Below are 12,646 nucleotides of genomic sequence, written 5' to 3' on the forward strand. Positions count from 1 at the left end.
CCCAACAAGGCCAAAACATGTCTGGGGATGCTTGTGGTCTCGTGCAGAATGGATATCACCTAGCAGTTCGGGCTGGACTGACCCTTTTGATGTGGGACTAAGCCTGATTTTCATATTCCCCTTCTGTAAAGCTTGGCAGTCTGAAGAACGATGGTCTGGAGGGTTGCCCAGAGCAATGCCAGAGGTAAGGATTGACTCCAAACTGTCCTGCCATCACCTCGTAGGTTTAGTTTAGTTTATTTAGTTTAGTTTATTTACTTATATAGCACACCTAACCCAAGGGTATCTGGGCGCTTTTACTTACATACCTGGTATGTTACAGGACACAATACAGATGGGAAATGTACATGTTACAATAACAGGCAGGTTCCATAATTACAGTAGGTTTAAATGCAATGGTTTGCATCGCAGGTTAATGTGCCAGTGCCCTTTATCAACATGGCGGCATTGTGCGCTGCAGAAAGGTCGAGCTGCCGCCTCCATTTTAAAAGGTAGAATAAAACAACTGAGGCACTAGAACTCCATATTAATTGCATGTATGTGGCTGATCCCAGAGTCAGCAGGGTCCCACTGACATGCATTCTTCTGCCTCTCCTCCCACTCCACTATCGTTCATCCTTCTGCTTCTTGCTATTTACCCCCCTCTCTTGCAATTCATGGTATCCACGTGTCTATCTGTTTCTTTCCTTCCTCTTTGGTCACTTTCTCCCGCCTTTCCCCCTCTCTTCACTCCTACTTCCATTCCCCCTCCCTCCTACCTGTTCTCTACCTTTGTTCGCCTCCATATTCCTTTCCCCAGTGTCTCCCACTTTGCTTTCTCTCTCTGTTGTTTCCTCGTCTCCCCCACGACCTTTCCCCATCAACAACTCTAAACTCTTCCACTCTCCTTCTGTCAAACCTCAAGAGGTTCAGGTTCCAAGCTCCTCGGGGTGCAGTTCCACTTTTGGACCTCTTGTTCGCCCCTCCTTTACATTCCCTCTGCTCTCTGGCCTTCCAAGCTCCTTGCAGGAGCCCTGGAAGCTGGACCACTTGGACCTCCCACAGCCTTTTGCTCATGAATGTTCTCATGTTTCTCATCTGTAGGGTCCTCCTGGCCCTCCTGGCCCCCCAGGCCCGCCTGGACTCCCTGGCCACCAGGTAAGCACATTTTTCCATTGCCTGTTGAGATTGTCATTTGTTAACTTGACATTCAAACTTCTAAGCCGTGCCCTGTGGTGGGGTCTGTGTTTCTATGGAGACCAGTCAACACTCCCTGGAAAGAAACTGTGGCCGGCCCCCCTTACAAACGACCATGCTTTGCACTCCAAAGTACCTGTGAGCACTATGCTTGCTCTGCATATTGCCAGAATGCACACGGTATTATCATTAGCACCTGGGCAAAGAGGTGGGTGGGGTGTACCTGTCAACCGGTTAATATTTGTTCACTGGGATCCTATCATTTTCTTGCAATTTTCAATTTGATGTCACCTCTTAGAAGACTCTTGTTTTTTTTATTTTTGTTGTTTTTCGTAACGCATTCTGTAGATGTTGAAAGGACATGTGATTAAATTAGCTCTGACTTAGGTAACTGCAAGTGAGGCTGTCTGTAGAGGTGCACGTGGGACCACAAGGAGGGCTATTAACACCAGGCTCGCATTCAGACTGTAAACTAGGAGGGCCACCGCCGCCTTCCCCCGGCCCCCAACCTGGCTTGTATGCCCAAAACAGCAGATGAGATATTTAGGACGGCATAACATATATAAGTGCAAAATGTATGTAATGATAGAGCCCAGCACATAACCGAGAGTGTGTGTGCATTTGTGCGCATGCGTGTGTGCTGGTGCATGTGTGCGCATGCGTGTGTGTGTGTGTGTGTGTGTGTGTGCATGCATTTGCATGAATGTGTAGTTGGGGCATTTTTCTGGTTTCTCATTACCATACTTATTCTACATACAATGCCAAAACTGAGTTCCAGATCCGGTTGCATGCTGCCATCCAGTCACTTAGTCTATGTGATTCCCTCCAGTGATGCCGGCCCTTCTTCCTGCCTCAACTTTAACACCCTTTTACTTCCAAGATCTGCCAATCAGAACTTTGGTTGCGTCTAGAGCCCGTGGCAGACATTTTCTCACCTGTCTTGTGCCAAAGTCTTAGGGCCTCATTACACGGTAGGCGGTAAGGGTTTACCGGTACCGGTAAGGGCACCGGTACCGGTAAACCCTTAACGCCTTACTACGAGGTCCCTTTGCGGGACCCGACCTTAACGGCTGGTGTAGACCAGCCGTTAAAGTTGGGACCCGCAAAGGGACCTTGGTGCTAATTATGGTACCGCAATTTGTGGTACCGTAATTAGCCCCTTCCCCATTCCCATTGAGCTCTATGGGGCAAAAATGGGAATGGGAAGGGCCATGGAGAAAGGGGGAATTACCGCCCGCCAAACTTGGAATAGGGTGGTAATTCCCCTTTTCTCATGGTGGTACCGGTAGGGTACCGGCGGCAACCATGGTGCTAATAGCACCATGGTTTACCGCATTCCGTGTAATGAGGCCCTCAATCTGTTAAATCGTTTGGGTAGAAGGTATGGCCACTGACCATTCCAATTTTTGCAAGCATAACCGCCAGTTTTCTGCAGGAGCCGAGCATTCACCAAAGGCATGCACATGACTCGCTGCAAACACCACCCTCCACATTTCTGCAAAAGCCAGGCATTCACCAAAGGCATGCACATGACTCGCTGCAAACACCACCCTCCACATTTCTGCAAAAGCCAGGCATTCACCAAGGCATGCACATGACTCGCTGCAAACACCACCCTCCACATTTCTGCACGAGCCGGGCATTCCCCAAAGGTATGCTCATGACTCACTGCAAACACCACTCTCCACATTTCTGCAAGAGCTGGGCATTCACCACATGACACACTGCAAGTGCCACCGCCACATTTCTGCAAGAGCTGAGCATTCACCAAAGGCATGCTCATGACGCACTGCAAACACCACCCTCCACATTTCTGCACGAGCCGGGCATTCACCAAAGGCATGCTCATGACGCACTGCAAACACCACCCTCCACATTTCTGCAAGAGCTGGGCATTCACCAAAGGCATGTACATGACACACTGCAAGTGCCACCGCCACATTTCTGCAAGAGCTGAGCATTCACCAAAGGCATGCTCATAACTCACTGCAAACACCACCCTCCACATTTCTGCAAGAGCCGGCCATTCACCAAAGGCATGCACATGACTCGCTCCAAGCACCACCCTCCACATTTCTGCAAGAGCCGGGCATTCCCCAAAGGTATGCTCATGACTCACTGCAAACACCACTCTCCACATTTCTGCAAGAGCTGGGCATTCACCAAAGGCATGCACATGACACACTGCAAGTGCCACCGCCACATTTCTGCAAGAGCCGGGAATTTACCTAAAGCATGCACATGACTCACTGCAAACACCACTCTCCACATTTCTGCAAGAGCTGGGCATTCACCAAAGGCATGTACATGACACACTGCAAGTGCCACCGCCACATTTCTGCAAGAGCTGAGCATTCACCAAAGGCATGCTCATGACGCACTGCAAACACCACCCTCCACATTTCTGCAAGAGCTGGGCATTCACCAAAGGCATGTACATGACACACTGCAAGTGCCACCGCCACATTTCTGCAAGAGCTGAGCATTCACCAAAGGCATGCTCATAACTCACTGCAAACACCACCCGCCACATTGCTGCAAGAGCTGGCCATTCACCAAAGGCATGCGCATGACTCGCTCCAAACGCCACCCGCCACATTTCTGCAATAGCCAGGCATTCACCAAAGGCATGCACATGACTCGCTCCAAGGAGCTGCATCTCCAGCTTGACAGACTATCCTTCAGTTTCAACCTCAACATCTTGGCTGGCATTACCTATAACCCCAAGAAGATTTTGGGTTGGGGCTGATGAGGCCACAACTTGACACCAGGGAACTCCATCTGCCATGGGCAGCGTGAAGTGCTGCTCATGTTGCCAGTCCTGAATCGTCTTGGTTCTCAGCATCCAGGACCCATATCACATCTCTGTAGAGTGACACTGCGCGCTGGCTGGTCACACCACATTGCTAATCAGAGCCAACATGCTTTATTTGGTTGTTCAGGGGGTACATTTCTGACATGGAGTTTTGAGATATAAGAGCGCCTTGCAGTGCTGGACTCAAGTTTTCAAATAAGCCCATTGAAAAAGCTGGGAGAAGTGCCTCAACAAGCATCTACCGACGTCCGTCTTAAAGGACATTTTCGACTCATTCGAGTTCATTCCTGCTGCAAACCACTGCAAGGCTGACCGTTGCTAAGACGCAGTCGCTTAAAGACATCTCGACCAGTGCTTCAGACCCAACGAACAGCACAGAGACAACGATTCCCGACCCCAACCCACCATGTAGGCCAGCCTGCAGCCGTTCGTCCAACTTCGCGCACCGAATGGTCTTGTTGCCTGATACCTGCAGCTGACCCCTGTCTTGAACTCTGCCACTGAAGCCTGCAAAGTGCCCCGAAGCCAACTCGACCCTGCTAGTACTGTTGCGATAATAATAAAATAGATATGTTTATACATCCTTGACTGTACAGTGCCTTTTATCATTGGGTAACAATTGTATTTTCGCTGTGCTGCAACTAACCAATGATCCACAACCTTTGGGAAATAAGCCTGCTGTTCTGTCCATGTTACTAAAATTGGACAAGGAGGTTTATAATTTGCTTGTGTTTCCAATCTGTTTGGACCCCTTCTAGTGCACCAGAGGTGTGGGGCTGATTGATGGTTTAGAAGTTGATGTGTCGCACTTCTCATGTGTAATATTAACTCTGATCAAGGAGCTCTCCAAGTATCAAAGAATGCAAAACCTTTTTATCTTAAAATATCTGGAAATGCACAATAAAGTGTAGGCAGAAGAAGGGGTAATTTATGGGGGAATGTAATAAGCAAATAGGAAATATTGGGTAACTTTACAGTAAGGCCACCACTGGCTCCCCAGATGTTTATGACTCCACCTCCTATCGGAGCTACCCAGCATAGTAAATGTAGGGGAGTCATGGGGGTCGTAGCAGATTGCGGACCTCCGCAACAGGGCAGAAGTGCCCATGGCGGCATTAAGCATTATTTTAAAGAAGCCAGTGGGAGTAGGTGGAACATGGCTAGCATTCATTGTGCTGCACTTGCCTCTCGTTTTGTATTTTAATGGACATTGCCAACCCCTGCTGGCAGCCGAAGGATTGTTTGCTGGTCCTCTCTCTGCGGACGGGTTGTGATTCGAGCGGATTGGTCGATTTGCTGTGCAACAAGCATGCGCCGCTTAGCCACCAGATCCGCTGATGCGCTACTCGTAACTGTTTTGTAGATGATACATGCAGTCTGGAACAGTTTCCTGTCCTGGAGTCGAAGCCAATTTGGAGTGCAGAGGATGGGGCTGATTGTTTTCAAATTTCTGCACATCTGTAATAAGACTTGCTGCTAAGTGCTGGACTGCTTTTAGCAGAGCCAAGTGAGTGGCTGGGAGCCCGGCCAGGAGGCCATTTCCGCCATCATTGTGTTTCCTCACACAGGGATGGTCTTAGCTCTCTTATGCTAACTATGGGGGTCGGCGCATGCCCACAAAAGCTTGTTTGAAAAATAGGGCAGTGGGGGGAGTGCCAACACAGCCCTGGAACAGAAGCACTTTTTGGAGACGGCTGGGGTTCAACCCCAGCCAGCTCTGGCCCACTTAAAGCCATGAGTAGGTTTAAGCATGTGAGGTTGAACTGGAGCAAGAAAGATCAAACGGATCGCAGAATTCAGTACACGAGTGTTAACTGATAAGGATAACCTGCAAGAGATCCAGCCACTCCACACATGTGGGGTAAAGAGAAGAAGGAAAGCCTTGTGGGGAGCAGTGGAGAAGCTCATCTCCCAATAAAGGCTGAAAAGGAGGAGTTCCCGGAAAAGCACATGCTCTCTCCGGAAAGGCGGGAAGGCTGAAGAATAGCACCTGTGTGCGTGCAGCAGATCTAAGCATGATTGCATGACCACAGACAAGGTGATTACATGACATCATGCTTTACCTAGTGTTGCAAAATGAACTCCTCTTCTTTCTGTGTGAGAAGAGGTGTGATGCAGTGTTAGGGCAGTTCAAATCAGACAAACTCCCAGTGTCTGTTGTTGGACTGATTATACCCAGGTGGGAAATGCATAAGCTTTTGAAGCAGCAAAGACTTCTTCTTCAGGTTTTGGTGTCACGATAAAATGAGGTATTATTAGGTATTGTTATTATTATGATCGAATCATTAATGGTACTCAGTTTATCAACCTCAGAAGGGGGATAGGTGGGCCGGCCAGGCTGTTGATTCAACCCTGCGGTGCGGGCGAGACTCAGATACCTGGTGCAAGAGCTTAACTCACTAGGCTATCTTACTGGCCGATGGATCATAACCGGCGTCTAGGTTGCGGGGAAACCAGCAGCACTTGGCAACGTGAGGTCATGGAATCTGACAAGGGCGTAGACAGGGTAGGGCCTGAGTGGGCAAGGCACACCGCATATCTGTAACTGCCCACTTTGCAGTGCTGTGGGGGCATTTACAGGTGTTATTGTCACTGTGGCGGATCCAATTACATCAGCTCCAGGCCCCACTAGTTATGCAATCCTGGCCACGCCTCTGTGGAGTCATTTTCCTGGGAAATGTGGGACGTCTGGAATAGCAGATCTGCAAGAATGCACCGAGACAGGGCGCCTAGGGGGTTTATAAGCATGGCCCTGGCTTCAGGGCGCTGCAACTGTGGCCCTCCCCCAAATAGCCATCAGAATCTCACATGGAGCCCGCTGTTAACGCTGGTATTCGTAGTGCTGCAATGCTTGGCTAAGAGCAGAGCCCAAGTGGCACAGCGCCAGCCTGGCCGGGAGGTGCTTTGGCACAGGGATTCCCTGAGGTTGGATTCCAGATCAAATCTGTTAGACAGATGAGATGTCTAGAAAGCCCAGAGCGGAACTCCCGGATTCCACAACGTCTGCAATGCTCGGCTCACGCAGGCGAACACATGCGTGGGTCCAAGTTCAGAGACTCCATGAACCGGGTCTGGCAGAACCCAGCAGATCTGCAGAGAATGCGTGCTGGCGGCTGAAACATGGGCACTGGTCCAGTCTGTTCACAGGTTGCCTCCCTGTTTGGACTCAGAAGCTCCGCCCTGTATCTCTCCCGCTCCACTATGGAGCACTACATGGCGCCGGCAGAGGGCTTCTGCACAGACTGCTAGTCAACAATTGATATTGATATTTTATTTATATCGCGCTCGTACACAAGTGTTTCAGAGCGCGATAAGGCAAGGGAGGGGAACAGGGGAGAACAAAACAACGATCTTACTAGGCCCAGTGACATTGAGAACGTGCAAGTGCATGGGAGAGGGAAAAAGTGCATGGAAGGAGGGAGAAAAGGAGAGTGCGGAGCAAAGGAGAAACCGATAAATAATAATAAATAAATAATAAAGGCAACAAACAGTGGTAGTGCAGCCAGCAATTGGCAAGTGGTGGATTTAAGGCAGCAGACCGGGTAGGTCTGATAAGAGCAGGAAGAAAAAAGGGGGGGGCTGAATGGGTACAGATACAGACCCCAGTGCAAGGGGTGGCCCAGAGGCAGTGCGGGAGAGTGACAGGGTGAGCAGGTACCTGGGCCCAGAGGAGAGAGGGTGGCCAGGTGCACGGTGCCCAGAGAACGATCAGCTGGGGAGAGGGGGAGTGAAGGCAGAAGCAAAGAGGAAGGTCTTGAGGTGCTTCCGGAACCAGAGATGGTTCTCCTCAAGTTTTAGAGTGGAAGGGAGGCTGTTCCAGAGGGAGGGCCCAGCCGAAGACAGAGATCTACCCCCAGCTCGTTTCTTTGAAAAACAACTGAACCTGATGGAGTTAGAGGTAGAGGGGCAAAGAGCTTGAGAGGAGAGATATTTCCGGAGGGATAGTGGAAGGTATTTTAACAAGTGGCCTGAAAGTCAAGTATTTGTAATGCATAACTGCAAACAGAATTGCTTCTAGGCGTGAGCAAGGGAAAATAATAATAATCGAATGAGGCGGGGTGGCAGTTCAGAGAAGAAGAACATTTCGATCCCTTGTATAGCTCCCTGAAGCTCAACAGGTTGTTGTTCTTCAGATCCCCGATGGAAACAATCTCACAGACTAGGGTGCAATGATGCGACTGCAGTTAGAAGGATAGACCTTTAAGGGTACAGTTGGGAGGTTGTGGAGCGGCGGGATAGGGGGGATTTCAGGTTAGACAGGGAATGGCCAGCCCACTCTTAGATACCTGTGAGTTTCCCACGATCTGACCTTCCGAACCGCACCGTTGGGTCCATGGCTCCTCCTCAGCGACTCCCTCCCTTGCCTTCTCCTGCAGGGAGAGGGGAAGCCAAGAAATCCCCAGAAGACCCCATATAATACAGCAGACCCCACCACGCCTTGCAAACCCGAGCTGCACGCAGCGTGCAATGATGACGCGCTTCCGGTACACATTGACCCCCTCTATTTCCAAGCCGTGTCTTTTACAGTCACTCAGGAAAGGACTAGAGCACTGATTGGATGGGCCGGAAGTTGCATCTCTTGTCCCCATGGCCACCTCCTATAGAAATCCACGCTTCTTCACATGTGCCTCCATTACGTTTTCTTCTGTCAAACAGAAAATGGAGTTGGAACGTGTGACAACATGTTCTTTTTTTCATGTAATCCTGTAATCGGGGGATGATCTAGCCCCCTCCCTCCCCCTATACCTCAGGAATGTTTCTTTTTTTCCTATTGTGACTGATAAAACTTTCACAAATTCTAATTTTCATGGGTAAGATTTGGGCCAGGCTCCAACGATCGGTCAGTTTGTTCATTTTTCTTGCTGCTTAAATTCATGAAACATCCCAGCTGGTTGGCAGTGTATGAATCATGGCTTATGGTAAACAACAGGGGCAGTCCAGGGGCGAAGGGAAGTTCAGCTGGTCTGAAGGTCGATGGCCTGGCGCAGTCTCATTACCACTGGCAATGTCCAGCGGCATCTTAGACCGGTTGCGCGTGGTTCCTGGACCCCGGAGAGTTGTTCCATGCTTTCCTTGTTGCTTCCTAAGTAGCAGTTTAGCCCTGAGCTTGCTGTGCAGCTACATAAACAGATTTTCATGAATAATGCACTAAGTTTAAAGTATGCAGAAGCCTTGAGGGGAGGCCTGTGTAATGCTGAAATAATGGGGTGATCTGATCTCACTATTTGCCGCGATCAATGCCATGTGGTCTTTCGAGCAAACCTTGAGAACATCGTGGGACACGCGGAAGCATTATACATGACTTATCATATCATATTAAAGCATTTCGTCCATCATGATAGGACAAGGCCAGAAATTGAACTGCGATTGCCGAATCCCTACTGAGGCTGCCGGTCTTCATTTGCGAAGCAGCCGCATCTGATTGCAAAGGTGTGATGCGGAACGAGGCGAGAAGGAGCCCTAAAGATTCAGTAAATGGACTGAGACCGGGCAGATGTTGGTCAGGCCCAAGTGTGACAGCCTCCAAGAAAGAAGACGCAGTGGCAGGAGCCTGCACTCAGTTCACCACCCATTCAAGACCCAGCTTTGCGGGCTTCACGTTCGGCAGCCATCCCAATGTAACAGACACAGGCGATTTCCGTGAGGAGACCACCTGGTTCAAGGCCCATTCCTTCATGGTCAGATAACCTAGTCACTGTCAAGTGAATGGTGGACGTGGAAGTGTTGAGACAAGAAAAGCCGTTGCTCCATCTCTGGGTCAATAGTGTTGTGACCACAGGATGACACAGAGACTGGTATCGTAGAGCTATCGTCTCTCGTAGAACTATCGTCTCTCAATAGCCCAGAGCAAGCATGATAGATATATTTGTAAGAATGCGTGCTTCTTCTACTGCCCATTTAGTATTTTAGGATATCTTTCAACACCAGATAACCATGTTCTGTCTCGCCATGTCATGCCATGGACGCCCCTAGGATCAGGATTGGGCGCCTCTCTCTTTGGTTCTTCTACAGTGTTTCGGATCTCAGAGATTTCTGCTTTAAGAAACATCTTTGCAGTATGTTGTTCAGATCCTCCAGATGTCAGAGGTCACTCACTGTGTCTTTCCCCGTATGAGTAGCTCCCCTGCCACCATCTCCTGTAGCTCCTATGAATTAGGTGAACACCCACTCCATCATCAATCGCTGGCAGACATTCAACCATACATGATGAAGAAGCAACCTACCTTCATCCTGTGTTGTTTGATTTGGAAAGTTCCTTTCCTGATGTGTCCTTACAATGCCTGTGACATGCATGTCTGAAGAGACAGCTCAGTGGGTTTGATATCAGAGTTTTCCTCCTGGATATTAAGCGTTGCATTCTCAGTCACCCAGGAGAGGTTGTTGAAGTGCTTAGAGAGAGCACCACAGCAATGTCCTACCTAAAGAAGCAGGAGAAAACCCAACTTCCTTGAACAGAGGCTAGCACAGGGGCAACGCGATGGACTTGGAAACAAGACCACACCGCGCACCAGGGGTTTGAATCTCGGATCCGCGCTTCAAAACCAAACTCAGGTACAGTATTAGGCGCGTTATAAAAAAACAAAAAACTAAATAAAATTGTTTAAATTCATAGATAGATGTATACTTGTACTAATGAACCCATTCACTCTCCTCCTACAAGGGTAGGAAATGTTACATGGGTGCATGCTGACAGAGTGATATGATATGGCATTTGTAACGCGCCTATACACAAGTGTTTCAAGGTGTGACGAGGCAAGGGAGGGGAACAAAGGGAGGACAGACAACAAGGTGTCATTCAGATCGTCAAGACTTTGGTAGCAAGACTTTAATAAGGCATCAAGTGAACCTCGGTAATAATTACCACATTACTATATGAGGATGGGCAGGTGCACAAGATAGCTGGAATGTAGGTAACCCGGAGGCGTTGTTGGAAGAGCCAAGTCTTCAGTTCTGGGAGCAGTCTAGATTGCTACTGGGATGGAGTTCCAGAGGAGTTCAGCACAGCACGAGTCTCTTCTTTATGTCCATTGATGATGCTGTTGGCTATTGGCTGGGTTCCACAAGCACGAGGACATCCTCAGAATGGATCCTGCTTACATATACTATTTGCATGCTCCTCGGTGTTTGTAAGCCTGACATATTACATGTTACCACTGCACATCTGCAGTCTCCCCTCACCCTAGGTCAGGTGCACTCCAAACCCGTTACAACTTGAGAAATGTCGCAATTACGGACCCTGCCATAGGAGCAGATGCAGCCAACCAACACGGCACTGTGAAACTTGGGACTTTGTTAGAGCGCGGGGAGCAGAACGTTCAAGGGGCTAGTCCCCCGCCCCTTTTTAATGATATTATAACTGTCGAAGGAGTGCCTGCAAATATTTACGTCACCAATGTCGGCACAAAGATAACCAAAGTTAGTCCACCTCTCTGAAAGCCCCAACACCTCCTTCCGAAATGGCCACGCTCGTGGGAACATCCAAAAAACTAAAACTTCCGGGGCAGTAAAAACGAAGAGTGGGGATCGAATGATGGATGACGTGGGGCCAAAAGAAGCAATGGAAATCCCCAAAGGTGCCCAAATCATAGACCACGTCGTAGAAAATACCAGTGTGGCAGAGTTTTGTGGAACCCACCACACAATCTGCGCTCCCTCTTGTTTTACAGTCATTGGTGCGTCTCCATGACAGTATTCGGCATGAGACAATGAAACATGAAACTTACCTGTTGAAGATGCTGATCCGTATGTCCACTTGGAGCATCTCTTTCTTAAGGCTCGTGAAATGTCTCCACAGTGGAATCGAAGGAAAATTGATTCTGACAATCGACAGAGAGACGTTTGCGATGCACCCAATCTAGAGTGAAACTTTGAGCTACATGCCAGTTTGGGCGATTCCGCGGAATCTTGTGTACCATCCTATAGCGAAGGCGTGCAATGTATTGATTTGAGTAATTTATCAATTGCCACTGATGCTGCAAACGACCATCACATTTTCACTGATGAGCCACTACAAGAGGGGCACTTCATGTCAAACCATCTCCAAAATCAAGATCAGTCAAATTTCACCCAATCGAAACTCACTCACCTTGATCCCTTGTTGGAAAGCTGGAAAATAAGTTAAGGCATGGCTTCTAAGAAGGAGGAACTCAAGGAAGTTCTTAATGGTGCTTAACATGCATCGAAACAACATTACGGTTCTCACCATAGAGGTTGCATTTGCAACCTCTAAAAATCCTTCTGAGCCCTCTATTAGAAACCTTGAAAGGAAAGAATTAACTAAAAACTAAAAACAATAAGAAACCAAAGAAATTATTGGCGATCCACAACCTGCGACGGGAAGAGTCGCCACCTAAAAAAGTAACGTAAAACATCTCCTCAATATTAGCTTTTCTGAAAAGGATACGGGCAAAGTTATTGAAGAAGGCATGCCCAGTCCACCACAAATGACCAGTCTGGTAAATCCAACTACTTATTCGATTGAAGAGGCTGAAACAGTTAAAGTATCTGGTCGAGCTACGTCACCTTCAAAAATCCAATTGCCCTTAAATAAAATCTCTAGAGCGAAAGGTATGTTCAATGGGTTACCAAGTCCAACATCAAATGGTGTGCTCCGGTCGCGCGGTCTGAGTGAAGAAATCAAAACATGAATTCCAA

General features: G+C 48.6%; 1 protein-coding gene across 8 annotated transcripts in view; it reads left to right on the top strand.

Moving 5' to 3' along the window:
• The window catches only part of COL16A1 (collagen type XVI alpha 1 chain), a 706,769-nt gene that overhangs the window by 529,082 nt on the left and 165,041 nt on the right, over positions 1 to 12,646 (top strand). For all 8 annotated transcript variants that reach the window (XM_069622515.1, XM_069622517.1, XM_069622520.1 and 5 more), the window contains one exon: positions 1,084 to 1,137. In XM_069622515.1, coding sequence (XP_069478616.1) covers positions 1,084 to 1,137 — 54 coding nt within the window. The remainder of the gene's footprint in view (positions 1 to 1,083; positions 1,138 to 12,646) is intronic.

This window comes from Ambystoma mexicanum, chromosome 11 (assembly GCF_040938575.1).
Source record: "Ambystoma mexicanum isolate Mex_15411 chromosome 11, UKY_AmexF1_1, whole genome shotgun sequence".
Classification (NCBI taxonomy): Eukaryota; Metazoa; Chordata; class Amphibia; order Caudata; family Ambystomatidae; genus Ambystoma; species Ambystoma mexicanum.